The sequence below is a fragment of the Seriola lalandi genome, unplaced genomic scaffold, assembly GCF_002814215.2.
Source record: "Seriola lalandi dorsalis isolate HSWRI2012SDOR001 ecotype SW California unplaced genomic scaffold, Sedor1 jcf7180002055008, whole genome shotgun sequence".
Lineage (NCBI taxonomy): Eukaryota > Metazoa > Chordata > Actinopteri > Carangiformes > Carangidae > Seriola > Seriola lalandi.
In genome coordinates, this window is record NW_019525551.1 from 2,318,116 (window position 1) to 2,338,219 (window position 20,104).

At 40.8% G+C, this 20,104-nt stretch overlaps 1 protein-coding gene across 2 annotated transcripts in view; it reads right to left on the reverse strand.

Annotated features, from left to right (window-relative positions):
* LOC111647668 (NT-3 growth factor receptor-like) overlaps positions 1-17,332 on the reverse strand; it is a 129,814-nt gene extending 112,482 nt beyond the window's left edge. For both annotated transcript variants that reach the window (XR_015436588.1, XM_023397297.2), the window contains exons 1-2: positions 17,194-17,332; positions 11,366-11,437 (exon numbers count right to left, since the gene is read on the reverse strand). Coding sequence is in view for 1 of the 2 variants with exons in the window: in XM_023397297.2 (XP_023253065.2) it covers positions 11,366-11,437; positions 17,194-17,228 (107 nt within the window). In the remaining variant the exon portion in view is untranslated. The remainder of the gene's footprint in view (positions 1-11,365; positions 11,438-17,193) is intronic.
* Between the last annotated feature and the right edge of the window lie 2,772 nt (positions 17,333-20,104).

Genomic DNA, 20,104 nt, shown 5'->3' on the forward strand with positions numbered 1-20,104 from the left:
TAAACAGTATTAAGGTATTAAGCTTAATCATTTTTTTTCAGTTTGTTAATAATTGTGTTAATACACATAAATTAACACATGTAATTAATTAGTTATCACATTGTGTAATTCAGTTACTGTCGGATGCTGCATTGCTCTTTGGGAGTGTTTTGTTCTGAAAGCGGCTTAATACAGTGCGCTCCATAGGTGTGCTTATGCGTAGGAATACGGTAGTTCAGCGGTCGAAAAGATGTAGTCCGAATCTACTGCAGGTAATAAAATGACTATGCATTACTACCTCATACAACCCCACGTCAAATAACCCAAAATATCCCTTGGAGGTGATTTTGAATGAAAATCGACCAATAATGATCAGTGGCCAATCAATTAGGGCATTTGCTAGGTAAAATGTTATTTTAGTTGGCTAAAGTGTAAGCTACATAAGTTAACTATGGGTTACCTGCTGGTAACATTTTATATCATGGACAAAAGTGTAGGTTGTGTTGTTGGAGGAAATGTCAGACAGACTGACGTCACCATCCCAACACCAGATTCACATCAGACCCGCTGAGACAGCACGATGAAACACCTCCATCCCTCCAGTCACACTCATCACAGCCTCATCATCCTCAGCTGACAGGTACTGAAACCACTGGTCTGTTCAATAAACCAACACAGCTTGATGTCTGCAGATTAACCTGAACACCAGACAGCTTAGAGCCAGGCCGACAGGTTGGACTGATCCTTGTACAAACAGTTCACAACACAAAGAACCTCAGAGGTCTGTGGATCTGAACAACCTGCATGTATAACACCTGTGTGAGACAGGTGACTTATGAAGATCCAACAAGCTCCAGAAACTCCACCAAACTGCTGTCAGTGTGGAAGTGGCTTTAGTCCTTGGCACTAACAGATTACACAGTAATTGCATGAAACAGCGGCCTCACGCTGAGGCTGCTGTTTCATGCATTTACTAGTCATAGTATTTTACTGAGAGCAAACTAGACTGAATGTTACACTGCAGTGTAGTACAGTGATGCTTCTTCTGACAACACGACACAATCAGAAAGAAACTAGATCTACGTCCTCATGGTTGACTGTCTCCTCCACGCAGACTAATTTCAGGTTACATCCCTGTTTATCCAGAGTCATATGAAATATGTCATAACTGCTGTGTGAAGTTTTAATAATGGCTGAGTAATTGCTAAAAGTGTTTTGTGAGGTCACACTGACCTTGACCTTTACCAACTAAAATCTAACCAGTTCATCCATGAGTCCAAGTGAATGTTTGTTCCAAATTTGACTTATATCGCATTCACAAGGCCAAAACTGTGTTTTTTGCGAGGTCACCACGACCTCGACCTTTGACCTTTGACCACCAAAATTTAATCAGTTCGTCCTTGAGTCCAAATTAATGTTTGTGCCAAATCTGAAGAAGTTCCGTCAAGGCGTTACGGGATGGATGGAAAACCTGAAGACAATATGCCTCCGGCTTCCTCACGGAGGAATAAAAACAAGATGGATGTTTATGAGCTTCAGACTGACTGTTAGACTTTTATCAGTCTGACAGAACTGCACTGGAGATATAAATAAGTCTTTAGCTTAACAAAATCAAACATGATGGTATTGAAATGTAAACATGTAACATGTAAAGTACTGAACTATTAATTACATTAAAATAGTCATTTATCTCAATTACAGTCACTATATCCGCTTGCAATAATGAGATCATACAAAATACTGTGATTTGTCACTAAAGGTTCATTCATGTTTTTGAGAAAAGATGATGAACAAAGGAAAACTAGAATCCCAATCTCATGGTTGTATGCCTCCATCAACCAATCAAAAATCAGGAAGAGAAAAGGAGCTAAAACGTGAGATGAAAGAGGATGATGAAGATGATCAGGAGAGCCAAATAAAGGAGGCGAAGAGAGGAGAATAACAAGAAGGAGTGATGCAGGAGAAGATAAGAGGAGGAGAGGATCAGAGGAGGGAGGAGGAGGTGAGGAGAGTGAGACAGGAGGAGGATATATGGAGGAGATGTGAGTACAGCAGAGGAGGAAATCCTGGTAAATCCTTCATGTTCCTCTCGAGACCTGGATCAGAGACTCTCTATCTTATTTCTCCTCCAGTCTCTTCATCACCTCTACACCTGCCTCAGGTTCCCTGTCTGATGTTTCTGTAGACACAGAGCTCACTGGGAATTCATGTATGAATTCATTATACAACAACCATGTCACTGAACACTGAGCAGCTGTGACACCTGAACAGGTACTCGTGACAGAATAACCGTAGCATGTGGATCAGTAAAATACTGCTGTGGTTCACTGTGTGTAACATATAGAACATAGGTCTAGTTGTTTTAGACATTTGAATGTGGAAAAGTTACAGATTATAACTTTAAAATGAAGCAGTGCCAGCTCATGAGGCTGGTTGAGCAAAAATTTGATGATTTGATTTTCTCCAATAAACCTATCAGGTTGTTTCAGCTGTTAGAGGCTAAAAACTACAGTAAGAGAAGAGAGACACAGAGTCTAACTTCGAGCAGCAGAAAAATATTTGTCTCCGTCTTGTCCCATTAATCATCATGAGAAGACACTCATTGACATAATGCGATCCCTAGCCCCCTTACCCTAACCTTCACCATCACAACTGAAACCCTGACCCTTAACTTAACCTTCACCTCCACCTGATTCTGACCTGAACCCTGAAACCAGGGCTGGACCCTCAAACAGTCCTGTGAAGTTGTGAGAACCAGAAAACACTTCACTTCACTTTTGACTGAACATTTGGACAAAATACAAAGTTGTAAGTGTTAGCTGACTGTAGGTGACCACAGCTCTATTTGCTGCTTTCTATTGGCCACTATATGCCACTCATACACTCTAGCCAACCGTAGATGTCCATTGTCAGTTTGCATCACTTTACTTTGATCTGCACAAAACCAATCGGTGATGGTGAGGGGATGAGGCCATGATGGTTTATCACAAACCAAAGTATGTCTCAGTGTTCAGAGTTAATCATGAACAAAGTGCTCAGTGAATGGATTCACTCATTAACGTAATTATTATTATTAACTCTTTACCTAATGATTCATTAATATACTGTGTACTATATTCTGTTCTGTTATCTATCTCATTGTCCTGGATCTGGAGTCATTGGTGAACTACTTATTAACAATTCATCAACTGTCGGGTCATTAGTAGCCATGCACAGTTTTCTACAGTGTTACAGATAGTAATACTGGGTCATCTTGTGACAGTGACAGTAGCGTTGGCAATGACACTGAGTCTTCCTGTAGCGATCAACCAACAGTGAATACAAAGGAAATCAGCCTCTCGCTCTCTGTTTTTCTCTGGATCCAGCTCCATCTGTGCCCGTCCTCTTCCTCCAGCTTCTGATGTAACAATAATCAAACTCATCATCACTCTCAGGACAGGAGGGGGAGACAAGAGATACCAAAAACAAGACCGGCTTCCAGCCTTGAGGCCTGCTGACCGCACTCCCCACATGTGTGTGTTGTATATTACTGGTTTTGTTGCCCCTCTGTTTCCTGTCCCCGCCCCTCCTACCATCTGTCATTGCCAGTTTGCTACACAATTATGTGCTCTAACCAGGAATCTGGAGGCAAAATGAAGCCTGTCTTTGTAAATTGGTTAGGAGATAACTTGGTGACACTGATATCTTTTGTTCTTGAAAATTTCACAAACATGATCACGGTGAGTTCACTGACCTTTGCTCAGTCAGATAATGTGTGAGTCAGGCTATCAGCTCTGTGAGGCTGCACTGCTTTGAGTTGAATGCTAACATCATGTTGCTCATGTTATATGCTGATGCAGGTAGGTTGTAGGTAATGTATATAATAGTATATAGTATACAATAATTGTGGTCATGATTGCTTGTTCACGTCAAAACATAACAACACAATACAACACTAGATACAGTTTGAATTTACACCTGATGTTTTTATCTGTTTGCTTCTATCTGATCAACCCAGTACAAGATCATATCAGTCTAATACTCTCTGTTTTCCCTCCAAAAACAGTTCAATAATAATAACAATCATAGTATTATTACATTATATTTCAGTTTGAACTTTTAATCCATGGTTTCAACATATAGATCCCTCTAAACTTCTGTGGTTGGAAAGTGTCGGCAGCTCTCCTGCAGCAGTGAAACCAGAACCAACAGAGAGAAGAGATCTGTGCTGAGAGATCTCATCAGAGTTTGTTACTGAGACAGAGACAGGTCTCTAATAAAGTTCATTTTCTCCTGATCTGTCTGAAAAATGACATTTTAATGTCACAATGTTCTGAAGAGCTTTGGCTTGTGAGAAATGGATCCGGTATTTATTTTGGTGACTAAAGAATCACAATGTGTGATCAGGTTCACTTCTCTCATTGGAGTGAAAGGAGTGACAGGTGGGTGAGCGTATGCTTGCCATAAACCGTCATGAACCAAAGTCTCGGCTCAACATACACACCGCCTCTTTAGACATTTTTGGATTACCTGGAAGTTAGGATCGGAGTCAGACACTCCCAAGATGGCAACGGTGGAGCAGCTCACTCTGAGCTTCAAAACTGTTCTTCAGAAACCTGTGGGTGACATCAAAGAGCCTACGTCCATCTTTAATTACAGTCTATGGTCCTGACCTGACTGCATATTTTTGCACATTCTGAGCGTATGAATGGATGAAGTGCATTATTCTGCAGGTTGGCATGAGACGTTTCTATTGGCGGTGATTTTTTCACAGTCAAATCTTTTCACCTCTGGAGTCAGCTAACATGATGTCAGCGACCACAGCCTCGGTTCTTCATCAAGGAGGAAACTATTAACTTTCATCTAGGGACAGTTTGGTGCTATCGAGACTCAAACACCTGAGTTATATGTGTGACATCACCGTCATCATCACTTCTGCCACCACCACCATCACTATCTTCACTCATCATCACTGTCACCATCATCACTCTCTCCATGACTCATTATGGTCCTCTCTTTCATTTTTACTTTATATTGTTCCTGCATGAATTATAAAACAGTCTATATGTATTATCTGTAATGACCGTCACAGATGAAGCTCTTCACTGAGCGCGCGCACACACACACACACACACACACACACACACACACAAACACAGACACACACACACACACTGTTGATTAGCGTGGGCTATCATCAGAATAACAGAGTGGGGTGTGAAATGACAGGTGTTGCCACGGTAATTAAATCTGTCAGTCATTCTGTCTGCATGTGTGTGGGTGTGACGCAATGCAGTCTGTGGTTGTTTCACTTGTCAATCAAATGAACACTTGTCATGAGTTGGACACGTCATTGGACTAATTGTGTTTAGGTTTGAACAGAGCTCGTCCTCTTCCGACAGTCTGAGGAACTTTATTTAAACTTTTGGTGTTTATGTGTCTGTATACAATGCTGAACTAACACCCTCTAATCCATCAGTCCCACAATAAGTCAATACTCATGAAGGTTATGATGTTATTGTCTGATGAACAGTGATACTGAAATGATGCTTTTCTGCAGTGAGGTGAAAGCAGTGCTAGGTTTTTACTGTTCAAATCAACCAGTGTTGAGTTAGGTAACAAACACCTGACTGGTCATTCAACAGCAAAAACAAGCTGTGAACCCAACATTGACACACTGTATCATCACCTTTTAAGGTGATATGGTGAACTTGTTAGTAAACAGCTGTTTATCTCCACATCCAGCTGTTACAGATCAACCTGAAGATTCATGTGGAGTGGTGTTTGTTTCAGTCCAGTGTCGGGGTCAGTCCTCTCTTTTAGCTCTGTGTTTGGTCTCCACCAGCTCTTTCAGCTGCTAAATGTTCCACTATGTTCACCAGCTGCTCTCTGACTGAGTCTGTGTGCTGATTGCTGCTCAGCAGGTAGCGGGCAGAGGTTCTGCTGGAAACACAGCCTGCACTTTACGTTGAAACAGTCTTGTTACTTGGACCCAGTAATGACGTCACACCAGCACAACATTTTGTTTCAGACATGTGAAGTTCATCCACAACAAAGGTCACAGGTCAGTACAGTGTGTCTGAACCAGTTTTATTTGGGGGCATCTGTGGCTCAGGAGGTGGAGCGGGTCGTCCACTAGTTAGACGGTCAGTGGTTTGATCCCCAGCTCCTCCAGGCCGCATGTCAGAGTATCCTTGGGTAAGATACTGAACCCCACATTGCCCTGTATGAGTGTGGTGAATGAATGTGAGTCAATGGGTGAATGTGGCAAGTATTGTAAAGCTCTTTGAGTGGTCACTTAGACTAGACAAGGAAAAGTCCATCCACTTACCATCCATGTGTTGTATCTGGACAGACGGAGATCTTTGGAAACGATGACATAGACACCCATGATCTCTCCTGATTGGCTCTAATCAGCCTGGACTACCAGTATTGAATATAACATGATAATGAATTACAGTGTTACTGACCTTGTTGTCTTTGTTAGCAGCTGTTGTTCAGTTACATTCTGTATTTTAATGCTACAACTGTCTTTGCTGTTCCTCGCTCATAGTATTTTCTTTAACTAATCAACTGCAGAGGAGACAATCTGCTTCCTGTTTACAGCAGCTCGCACATGCCCAGTGTACGTGAATGGTCATGTGATATGTTTTTTCAGGTGTGATAGTCTGGACGGAGATTGTTTCTGATACGGAGCTGATTTTAGTTTTATTCTTGTGGACAGATCCTTAATCAGTGAGTCAATGAGAGACAACAATCCAATGACTTGATTTTAGAGAGTGAAGGATAATGCTATCACAAGGTTTGTCCATTCCCAGACTTTCTCTCAACATTCTCAGAGATCCACCAGTTTTCTCTTCAAATCCCAACAACATATATTTTCTGTAGTCTTTCACAACAAAAACACAGTGTTAACACATTTCCTAATCTGTTTCTGATGGAGTGATGATTCAATCAAAATGTGGTGGTGAAGGTGGAAGGGTCAAACTCATTTGGTTCATTTGGATCATTGACATTATCTCAATTAAATTCATTAAGGTCTGTTTGAAGAGGAGTGTCAGAGCAACATGCACACACACAAATCCACATACCCCCACACAGAGAGAGAGAGAGAGAGAGAGAGAGAGAGAGAGAGAGAGAGAAACAAACACCAGCTGTCCACTTCCTGCTGTTCAGGAAGTGTCAGCAGCACGGAGACAGCCGCCCCCGTGCAGAGCTGAAGCCCTGATTGGCCACTGTCTCCTCCTTGGAGACAGCTGCTGTGCCAGAAGATAAAAGATGGAGAAGAGCAAATGGAAGCTGTTGATTTTCTCTCATCAGTTGTGTGCTCACTAACTGTAGTATTTAACATTTATGATGACTACAATATGACACAGGGTACATTTATTGGAGTTGTCTGTGTCTTGTCCAAATCTTTGACCTAACACCTGCATGTGTGTGTGACTTTGAGGAGCAGCTCTTCACAAAGTTTAATAGATGAATGAATAAAGTATTTGCTCCACAGTCTGTTTGATTGTTCTCAAGGAATTATTATTCTGTTGGTACAAAGCTCATTTATAATCATGTCAAGACACAGACATACAGAGTGATGCATATGTAGCATAAGTGTGTTGGTGGTTATTAGATATTACAGAATGTTAATGATTAATAATGTGTGTTTGTTTCAAAGCTCAACTGAATAAAGTTTCCCTGTAAACACGAGAGACAACAAAAACAATCCAGACACAACCATTAGTCCACGCTAGCTTTGTGTGTAATATGCTTCATAGCGATGCTGACAGTTAGTCCACTAGTGATAGCAACATTTATGGAACACATTCATAATATCGGTAACAGCAAGTTAGCCAACGTTATCATGTCTACTGCAGTCATGACTAATGAAAACAGACATGTAACATTGTGAAGCATCAAGTTACTGACACATAGAGGAGAAGAAGAACAGTTCTGAGTCCAGCTGGACCCTTTAGCGGCTCGTAGGGTTCTCCTCTCAGTAAAAACCAGACCAGTATCTGCTCCATGGTCAGACTGGGAGAGAAATTCAGCCTTGGACTGATACGCTGTAGCAGCAGGTAAAAACTTTATGGATGTTGTAGGGAGGGCCAATGGTTTAACAGGAGAAACTCACATGCACATGAACGTGCACTAACATGCATGTGCTGCCAGACCAGCTACCAAACTAAGAAAAGAGAAACTCAGATTACAACACACTTCATTCTCTGCTCAGGACGCCATTACTCCACTATATCTTTACAAAGAAAATAGTTGTTTCCTCCTATATTATTTTTTAAAATATCAGTTACAGAACCTTTAAGAAAACAGAAAAAAAACAGACAAAACACAAATAAATTCAGAAACATCATCAATTTGACAACACGTGCTGCAAATACTCACAACAACCAAACACACAAACATGCTGCAAGTAGCACAGAGGACAATTGAAGTGTTTCCAGACGACACTAAAAAGTGATGAACCCAGCTGGGATGCAGTTGCATGGATATATTGTATATATGAATATATATATATATATATATATATATATATATAAGCAATCTTTGCTTTTAACTAACAACACATGCATCTCAGCCAGGTTCATCACTTTTTTGTATTTTTGTCTGTGCTACTCGCAGTGTGTTTCTGTATTTGGTTGTGTTGTGATTATTTGCAGCACATGTGTTGTCAAATTGATGAAGCTGTTTTTGGATTTGCTTCTGAGTGTTTTGTCTCTTTGCAGTGCAGTTGCAGGGTGCGTTGAACTCTCAGGGCCACTGTACAAAACAATCCAGGTGAGGTTTAACTCTGTGACCACTTCTGAATCTGAAGGTTATAGTGCTATTTTGTATGAAAGGTGTTTGTGATATGTTTACATGATTGTCCTGGAGCTCTAATACATCACCAATACAATGTATGACCTCCAGAAAAACTCAAAACAGATCTCTGTATAACAAGCAGCTGACATTTTGGAGCCTGGTAATTTTTCTCCACTTTCTGACTGGACTTCTTCAGAAGTATTATGTGTAAGAAGTCCACATTGGCTACATTTTTGTCCAGGCTCCAGCTTGATTTCCTGCCAGCTCTTGTGACCTGCCAAGTGCCCAATGAAGATCATGCTAATTTCCTTTCATGCCCTAGATAAGGCCTTCAGCATGCTATTCTCAGACAGGGTTACTACTCCAAACACTGACAAGTGAAAACCATGAAAGTGGTTAATTTTTTCAACCTTAGCAGAACTAGATCAAACCAATCTGAACAAGTAACCTGCAGGAGACCAGATTGTTGAGTCCTGAACAGCAACTTGTGTTGACTGCTGTTAGCGTACCGCCTCATGGTCGCCTGCTCCACTCAAATTTCAGGTTACATCCCTGTTTATCCAGAGTTATAGAAAATATCAACCGTTTGTGTTAAATTTTGTCATAATTGCTGTGAATTCTTGATTTATGTCCAAAAAGTGTTTTGTGCCGTCACTGTGATCTTGACCTCCAAAATCTAATCAGTTCATCCTTGAGTCCAGGTGAACATTTGTACCAATTTTTTTTTTTTTAAGTGATTTGTTTTGGCATTTTTGCCTTTATTCAGATAGTGAAGTTAGAGACGGACTGGAAAGTCTAGGAAAGTCAGGAAGAGAGAGAGGGGATGCAGCAAAGGGCCACGAGCCAGATTCGACCCCATGGCCACTGCAGTTTGGACTAATCCCATGTGGTACACACTCTACCAAGTGAGCCACCATGCCACCCCAATATTTGTGCAAAATTTGAAGAAGTTCCAGCAAGGCTTTATTAAGATATCGTGTCCTTGAGAATGGGACGGACGTACGGACGGACAACCCAAAAACAATATTCCTCCGGCTCTGACTGACACCGTCACGGAGGCATAAAAATACTGGATCATTGCATCATCGTCATCATCGTCATCGTCATCGTCATTAAGACATGACAGTAGATCACTGTGGATGAAACTCATGTCCAACAACACACTCACACGAACATGTTACTAGAGGTCAGAGCTGTCGGCTGCAGTGCTCCATTACAGCGCCTCCACACCACTGTAACAGCAGGTTACATTCTGTCTCATGGGCCTCCTCACCTTGAACAACGCTGACTTACTTACACACAACAGCAGCCTTGACAGATGTTACCTGTGCCTGTGCTGTACAGTAGGTAAATGCAGGGGGATGTAAATCTGTGCAGGTTAGAGACTCATCAGTAGGTGCATCCTTCACATGGTGACCTGGGTTTAAAGCCTCATGTCAGCAGGTAACTGCACTGCTGACGTGTCCTTGAGCAAGATACTCTATCACTGTGGGTTTGTACTGCAGGTGAACCTGACCTTTGACCTCCCTGTGGAGGGAGGAAACAGGAAACATCTAGTCATTCTGCTTCCCATTGGTTTGGTTGATCAACAGCTACTCACCTCACCTCCACCTCACCTCCACATCCTCCACCATCAATTTCTTGGCTGTTTGACAGACAGCTTCATCCCTGATCTCTACAGATATACTGTTCCTCCATCAGAAACTCCCAGAGTTCACACTTCCCTGACTAAACACTTTTAGTGCTGACTCAATATAAACAGACTGTAAGAGAATTCATTAGCCTAGCAGCGTTAAGGCTACATCCATCAGTCCATTTTCTAACACACCAAGTAGTCCCTCTCCCTTGCAACATTTTCCAGCTCCTCCTGGAGGATTCTGAGGCATTCCCTGATCAGATGGATATAGAATCTCTACAGCAGCTCTCTGCCTCACCTCACCCAGATTAGGGAAACCAGGACACCATCCTGGAGCCCAAAGAAATTACATGCAGCCACTTCCCTGTACGCCCACCACCTGTAGGGACAGACATCAGGTTGGGTGGAAATGGAAGCCGGGCAGAAGGCTCGGTGGGGGGCCTGGGTGGGCCGATCCCTGGCTCTGTAGACTAGCTCTAGGTATGTCTAATGTGAATTAAGGCTACAAACAACCCATAATGCAACACACTCTGCAAGACCTAAATAAACCGGTTCGCTCTCCATTCAAAAACAAAAAAGTATCTGATAGTGTGAATATGTAACAGTCTGGTCCTCATAACAAAACCTCAGACATGATTTCATTTCCAGGTCTCATATTCTGACCTCATGGTATTTACGTGAGAAGATGCTGACAGATGCTGATCGTAGCTGTATCCTCCACCCACAAATGGACGTTTTTGTAAATGATTAAATTTCATTCTTACCTCAAACCACTGCGTGTGTGTGTGTTTATGTGTGTGTGTGTGTGTGTGTGTGTGTGTGTGTGTGTGCGCGCATGTGTGTGTGCATGTGTGTGTGCATGTGTGTGTGTTTATGTGTGTGTGTGTGTGTGTGTGTGTGTGTGTGTGTGTGTGTGTGTGCGCATGTGTGTGTACGCATGTGTGTGTGTGTGTGGGTACTCACATGTAGTGCAGGTGGGGGTTCTTGGAGAACACACGAGTATGGATGGCATACAGGTTGCTCCTGGTAACAGTACTGTGACACACACACACACACACACACACACACACACACACACACACACACACACACACAGGCAGGAGGAGTGAGAAGAAGAGCATTGATGAATAACTTTCAGCTCCATCACTGAAGAACAGGAACAATTACAGAAAAGACAAACACAAACAACAGAAGGCAGAGCAGGGATGAAGACAGTCGTTTATAAATCACATCCATTTTCAGAGCTGCAAACACCAGTTATTGATTGTGGATAAATGCTGAAGACGCTGATGAATGAAGACCCAGACTGAGGAGGATTCCGTGTGACACCTGCCAACAGTATGTTGTTAACAGCATATTAATGAGAGCAGGGGCTTCACTCATGAAACTGAGCACAGGATCCAAACCACAAAAATGATCAGATTCATAAAACTGTGTGCACACATGCCTCCAAGGCAAGTTCCCTTTATGAATCACAATCAACTTGATAGTGCGCCCTTTGGTGAACCTCATGCTCCGCCCAAAAGAATTTGGACCAGAATCTGATCCAAAAACTACTGAAATCACTGTTGGTGAAAGAGAATCAACAGCTCTCAATATTCAAGAAAAATTTCTCCCGCAAACGTTGGGGACAGGTGAGACTGACTTCATCTGTCACTTGGCAGCGTCCAGGTCATTTCAGCTGCACTGTGGCTCCAGAACCAACCAGGACCAGGAGAGGGAGCACTACACAGACCGACCCCCTCCTCTGAGCTGTGAGGGTCTGGGACTGTTAAGATGAGTCGGCACCTTGAGTTCAGTGGTTTAATGGTTTAATAATGACTGAAAGCTGTAGAGGGTTAAGATCTTTATCTTTTGACACAGACTAGTGCTTATTAGTGTGCACACAATACAACAATACAATTACCCACAATGTTCATCACATTGTGGATGTATGATTATTGGTTTGATATGAAGTAAAAATAAACTTATGAGGAGGCTCATTATAAAATTTGGCTTCAGTTCACTACTTCACCATCTGTGTCCTTCCATCCAGTTTGTTTTTATAAAGCTCTATTTTCCACAGGAAGTGGCATACACACATTTCAAGTAATTTATGTGCAAACACAGTGTTCAAATGAGAATGCTGTTGTTGTGGCTGTGGGACTGAATGGGCTTGATGATGATGAGCAGATCACATAACTTACAGAAAATCTTTTGTGAGGGTTTATGAAACCCAAGCAAGAAAAATCTGCTTAAATTCCTTGGGCTAACCTTCATCATATCACATTTTTCTGAGCTACTGAAGGAAAACTAATGATTTAAACATTTGCTGTCACAGTAAAGTGTCTCACATATTTGATTTTTGATTTGAATATTTTGGCAGAAATCAAAGACCATTAAAAAAAAGAATATAGCTCAATAACTTACTGACAGAACATCATGAAGGTAACGGTTTTCTACCTGCTGCCATCAGGAGAAGCTAAGATAGAAGCTCCTTACCTCTACGAACTGCTGTTGATTTTTATGTTTCTGACATGATCTAAAGCTGATGGAAATCCTTGTCTGATCGACTGAAGCCCAAATCCATGAATATAGATTCATTCTCTTTAAATCTAGTTAGGAGTCATCATGAAGAACAATCAGATTGAATTTCTAGTTAACAATATCATCGTCAATTGTATAAAAATGTCAAAAGCGCTTATGCTAGGAAACTCTGAATATAATTTATTCTGATTTCTTGCTCAGTTCTTTATTTTTATTTAATTATTATTTTAATGGCTCAACTTTCTCTATTTGTATTTTTCTTTCATATTATCTTATTTCATCAATCCTGTTTACTTTGTTTTTGTGATTAAGAAAGGAGGATTTATCATCCATGTGTAATAAATAGTTAGTTTAAAAGAAAAAAAAGCCTAGTGTCGAGATCAAGGAAAAGTGGTCAGAAAGGAGATTATTTAGACTTTTCCACCACAGTCCAGTTCTCATCATGGCTGCCATTGAGATACTTTTGGGTCATTTCACTCAGGTTGGAACCACCTTAAGTGAAAAAGACTTTTAATCACAGCCATGTTGAACAGAAACCCTGAGTTACAATCCATTTACTAGGCAGAAAGGACCTGACATTATGGGAAATGTAGTATCCAGGGATTTGGAACCTGACCTGTACATTAGAGGAGTATCCAAACACACAAACTTTTTTAAGAGGGCTTAAATGTTTGTTAAATGTGAGTCTCCACAATTGAAATATTCAGTTCATTTTGCGCTAACCATAAGCTCATAAATGTATTAATCTCTACCAGCATCGAAAACCAGTAAAACCAGTGAAGTGGTGGTGACTCCCTACCTATTGTCTGTCCATTCCTCCATTAGTTCCTTTAGTCTGTAAGGATCCACAGATCACAAAAATCAAAAGGGTTTCTTCATAAAAGTATTCAGAGTTATGAATATTATCATGAGATGTCCATGGCAGACTATCACATGACTTTATTCGCAGCACTTCTCTCCACATTTCATCAATGTCTCTTCTTCCTCCTGCATCTGCGACTGTCAGTGAGTGTGATTGCTTTTGTTAGCTTTCTGACTACAAAATGGAGGTCTCCCTCCAAAGATCCGTTCAGAGCAGTTCAGCAGTTGGAGAAGACGCTGATATGGGTTACTGCGTCTGTCAATCTAGCTTGAAGCCAGGCTTCTGCTCTGTCCAATGACAGCAGACAAAGGGGGCTAGGCTCTTCTGAGTCGATGCTGATTGGCTACAAAATGAGTAAAAACGGCTGAGACGCTGCAGAGTAGAACCAGCTCTGTTTTGAATGATGTAAAAAGGTTTTTTAGGCATCAATATGATTAAGTGTGTTTTCTATTGTTTCTCCATATTTTTCTTTTTAGAGAGGTACATGAGCACCAGTGAAAGAATGAACTAAAAAGTCCACAGCTCCCATATTATTAGGCCTGGAGGCCTGAAACATCACACAGGACTTTTTGACAAGATATAAAAGAAGTATCACGATTTTTATAGTTAAATATAACGTAGTTATGGTTATCAAACATGACATTTTTTAGACAAGGACTAAAAAATACAAAAATACCATGTATTTAGTTTAGGTTGGGGTTTAGTCTCATTTTTAACAAGCACATTTTCAGAAACAAGGGGATGTTTTCCCCCCACCTTGACTGTACTGACTGTACTGTAGCCCCCTGTACACCTGTCTCAGAAATCAATTAATCACCTGAAGTTAATTCAAAATGCTGCAGCTAGGTTCCTAACTCCAAACAATGTGTTCAGCTCAGCGTCTCTACACCAGCTGCCTGTTTATTTTAGGATTGATTTTAAAATTCTTTTTAATAACCTGCCAGAGGAGATCAGGCTCTCAGGGTCAGTTCTGTTTTATCTTCTTCACTTCACTAATAATAATAATAACACCAAGAACACTTATAATAATAATAATAATAGTAATTTACTGTTTTTGGCTGTTACTGGACCTTTCCAATGGAAAACATTCAAAAATTATGCAAGATGCAATCTCTCTAATATTATAACTGTTCAGATAACAGTGCTAATTGTCAATCAGTACCTATACTTATGCATACACTGTATATACAATAATGGAAAGATAGATTAACTCTGAGAATGTTGAAGGATATGTCCACATGGGCCCACAGTTTTTTCACTCACCCGAACTGTTTTATTCTACATTTAGACATGGGAGTGATTTATTAAAATATAAGTATATTAAAATATACCACAGAACATCTTAAGAAGTACCACAACCTGTAGGATGAACCTCAAACTACATATTTCAAAAAAGGTTTTAGCAGCAGCACAGATCTGTCCAAACTGAAATATCTCAACTCCATCTATGATATCCATGTTCCCAGAGAAGCTGATCTTCTGACTTTGAGGTGAAGCAACTTATGACTTATCCTTTGGATAACGCTCATATTGAGAGGTTTGTGGCATTTCATCCATCCCAGGCTCAAAGCGATGCTGCACTACTCTTGTGGTGTGGTTTGTAAACCTGTATCCACCCAGACTCAGTGTTGGACGGCTTCATAACCCACTCCCACTTAAGTGTCATTGGTTTGGAAGGACATTTCATGGGGTGGACCCTCCACGAGAATGGAGTGAGAGTGGGTAGGAGGAGGGTGTAGGGGCTGGACTGGAATTTGTCCAAAGACTCCTTCTACCAAGTTAAGCACTCCATCCAGCTAATGAATGAAGGGGGTGGGGATTGTGTATGGTAGAATCACTGCCATAATAATTAGAAACATATCAGTGACTGAATACCAAATGTTGACATTTAATCACTGTGGGACACTTGACATTGAAATTTAAGTAACAGAATTTATTTCACTGAAATATATGATCTGAACTTTAGGATCTGAATTTGACCAAGTGTATCTGAGCAACCTCTTTTTGAGTTTCTGATTTGATTTGAATCTTTCCACCTGATTTAAGCTGATGAAGCTACTAGAACATCAGGGAGGTGAATTTTCTATCATAATTTGAGAAACCTAAAACATATATATATATATATATATATACTGAAAATAAAGTTGAAAGTACTTGAAAGCAGAAACTCAGACCAAGTTTTCAGTCAGTCACACATTTCAGTACAGTAAATTCAGTGGTATTTAACAAGATTAAAGTATTCAGTAGTGATAAAATGTCAAGATGTGGTATTCAATTACTGATATCATTCAAAACCGTATTGAAAAATCTTGTGAAATCCTCCAAAATTAAAATTATACAACATGCATTCTTGTAAAGCAACAATAACTTTCTGATACCCACAAAGAGAAAGCCCACTTTTCAGTGGTGATGTGTTGTTGTATACACCAACTGTCATGGTTTGCTATGGCAGACACCTTTTGTTAGTTTTGTTTGGACTTTCTCACTTCCTGTTTTATTTTGTAATTGGTTTCCTTGTGTGTCTCAGTGTTTTTGCTTCCGGTCTTGGTCCTGTTTCTGTGTGGTGATTGTCTGCCCCGCCCTAATGTGTTTCACCTGTGTTCAATCACCCTTGCCTCCCTTGTCTATATAGTCTTTGTGCTTCTCTTTGTCTGTGTTGGTTCGTCTGTTGTCTCTCTTTTGATCTCTGGGTTTGTCCTTAGTCTGTTCATGTCTCCTGTTGTCATCCCCTGTGCTTCTCATGTTTTGGCCTGCTGTTCCTTGTATAACCCTCGTGCTTCGGTTTCCTTTTCAGTTGGTTTGCCAGTTTTTGCCTGTTTGGATATTGTAATCGTTTCTTTCCACCAGTGTTGTGTGAAAGCTTTAAGTTTAATAAACCTGTCTGCACCGTCTCCCAAGTGTTGGCTGCATTTTGGGTCCTACTAACCCCTCAAACCCTGACAACCCCTCATAACCGTGACACCAACTGCCTGATCGGAAGCTAATTCAAAGAATCCAAGGAAAACTATATTCAATTAAACCAGTTGAACAAAGTCAATTTTTACATATAAGTATGACGATCCAAAATTAACTTAAATCAGCACTGTAGAAACATTTCGTTTACCAATGTGGCACTTCATTTAGTGTGATATTCAGCCAGCAAAGGGCTAATACTAGACAATCTAGCATCAGTCTAGAGAACTTGTATTTGATCTTATCTCATTTTTTTTAGCAAATGCCCAATTTCTTATACAGTATTCCAGTGATTAAAGTTATTTCTTTTGTCAGCACTGCATCTGTTTTACACTGCTGTGTCACAGGTATTAGTCTGATGCACAGCAATGGAGGGAAATCTTCTCAGCAGCCAGTGGTGGTATACTGTAATATTACATCATGACACACAGAGACATGTGTTAATACTTACAGCCTCTCTAAGCCTGTGTAGAGCTCCATATCCATATCCCTCAAGGTCTGCAGACCAGTCCAGTTCTCAATGTGTCTGGAGAGAAGGAAAGAAAAGACATGTTGTTAGGGCTGCAACTGATGATTATTATCTTCATTCATTTATTAAGAGTTTACTCAATTAAACACCAGAAAATAGTGAAAAAGACATTAACTAGATAACGGTCTTGTGTCGTCAAACCAACAGTCCAAAATGATCTCATTCATCATAAAATACAAATAAAAGCGTTAAATACTCACATTGGAATTTTTTTTGCTGTTAATTGACTAATAATCATTGCACTGACTAATCATTGCAGCTCTGTAGTATATATTAGTTTGTGTGTGTCAAAGGTCAGAGTTAGGACAGACCTTAAAGTTACACTTGTGCATAGTAATACGCTAGTACAACAGTTCACAAAATATAGTTCAGAGGAAGTAGCTGTTTGACCTTGAGATGAAGTGGTGGAAATATCAAGTATCAAACATTAAAGGTCTTCATATATAAATCATGCTTTTTTTACAATTTAGCAAAGTGTATGTCTTTTATATGTACTCCTGTGGGGCCCACAGTGACAATGGGCCCCTCTTAGTCTTTATTGGCCCCATATGTGTCTGCCAAAGTAGGTAAAAGATAAAGTGGTCTACATGGTTAGCCTGTTTGCTTTGACTCCATTTGTTCGCCCACTTACATAAAGTGGGCTAAAGACCAGTTCAAAGGAGTCTACAAATGGGCACTTAACAGGTAAAACTATATATATATATATATATATATATATATAATACAGTATATATATGTAAACACATATTTTTCCTCTTTTTCCGTACTACTTCCCTCCCTGTCTCTGACCTTATATTGAATACTATCTGTCATGCTGATACTAATGAAGCAGCAGCATTCAATACACAAGTTACATAATAAAAAATCAAGCTGTTAGCTATAAAAAGAAACTATAAATATTCACACAACAGCACACAATCAAACCGCAGAGCAAAGGTGAGATTGTGTTATGTAGAAAATTGGAATTGATAAAAAGCAGGCTGGTACAGGACTGACTGGTGTTGTATTCAGAGTGTACACGCCTCTCCTCTGACAAAACATCACAGGCTGCAAACTGTTAAATCAAACCTTCCTGTGGTTCCCTCCCCTCTCAGCGCTCATGTAGACATGGTCTGAATTCATTGGCTGCAGTGGTTTGTTGGCTATGAAGGTTGTTTGTACCAAGGCCTTATGGGAGCTCAGGAGCAGAACCAGGGTCTGGATCCAGCAGAGGATGGCAACAAATCAAAACACGCAAATCACATCACACTGAACATCTGTCTCCCCCAGAGACCTCCTCCTGGCTCTCACTGTGTGTGTTTGTGGTGTTTGTGCGTGTGCGTGTGTGTGTGTGTGTGTGTGTGTGTGTGTGTGTGTGTGTTTGTGTGAGGTACAAAGGTATGCCTGGCAGGATCAGGTAGAGGTGCTGTTTGTCCATCTGTCTCCTGGAATTGATTCATCACTAAAGCACCTTTGCATGTTTTCTCTCTCTCTCTCTCTCTCTCTCTCTCTGACAGTCACTGTCTGTCTGTGTCTCTCTTCCCTGTGCCATCTGTAAACACAGTGCCACACGCACACAACTGTAAACATTCATATCTTGTACCACCTGACATTTAGACTTCAAACATACAGTACACTGTTATCAATCATTCAATATGACACCTGCTTTGAACGACTATAACCCTTCAGAGGTCTGGAGGCAAAAAGGCTACAACTGCACCTTAAGCACGAATGAGACTTCAAACTGACTGACGCTGCCTTCAGGGGCATACCTGTCAACCTCAACAACCTCAACAAATTCTGACTGGTTATTTTCTAATAAGCTTCATTCACTTACTGGATTTCTGTCATTTGTTTCTACAATTAAGGCGACACGCCGCTATGGTGGCGTTGTATCCTAATCAGCGCAGTGCATTGGGAAAGGTGCTGTCAGAACGCCAGAGAAGAGAGGAGCTGCAACCAAAGACAGTGCCGCAGTTTTCCTTCAGGAGAGAGCATCTGTTTTTCTCAACAGCAGGAGTGTGTCAGGAAGAGCTGCCCTGATATTTTCCTGGCTGTTCGATATTGTTTCTTTTGCTTCTCAGCGTGTTCAAATCTTAAAAAGGTTTCCAATTATTAAAGTTACATCCCAATCAGAGATTACTGTAAGTCGACCAGGACAGGTGAAACAGTGCAGACATCACCTGATTATTATCGGCAATTAAAAAGTAATAATTCATGTTACTGATGAGATGTGAAGCTATTCTACTATATATCTTTATAAGAACATTGGATCAAATGACTGTATGTTTGAGTGGTTTCACTCATAGTGAAAATCCCACCGATAATTATCAGCAACTCTCTACAGCTTTCCAGGATCTTTTAGCCTCTTTCAGGTCATTGTTTTCTTCTTCTGTGTAGAAAACTCATCTACCTGGTCTCCACTGTCCTGTACCTGCTGAGCAGCACTCAGACTCAGTCAGAGAGCAGCTGGTGAATATAGTGGAGCATTTAGCAGCTGAAGGATCTGGTGGAGACCAAACACGGAGCTAAAAGAGGGAGAATAATGGACTGAGATTCATCATGTGACACAAACACCGCTCCACAAGCAAGAGGTCCTGAGAGACGGCCATTAACCAAAACCGTCTGCTCTCTGGTAGTTAAGAAGTCTGATATCCATGAAACAAGCTGGTGGGGCAGATTAAAAACATTTATTAACCTTTCAAGCAAGAGATGAGGCTGCATTGTGTTGAATGAAAAGTCTGTGAATAAAAGCCTGGCATGGGCTTGAGGCTTTTCCAAATGCTTGTATAGGTTGTTAAGTATAAAAAACGTGGCGTCCTCCACCCCTCCCCCGCCTGGTAAGCAAATTGCA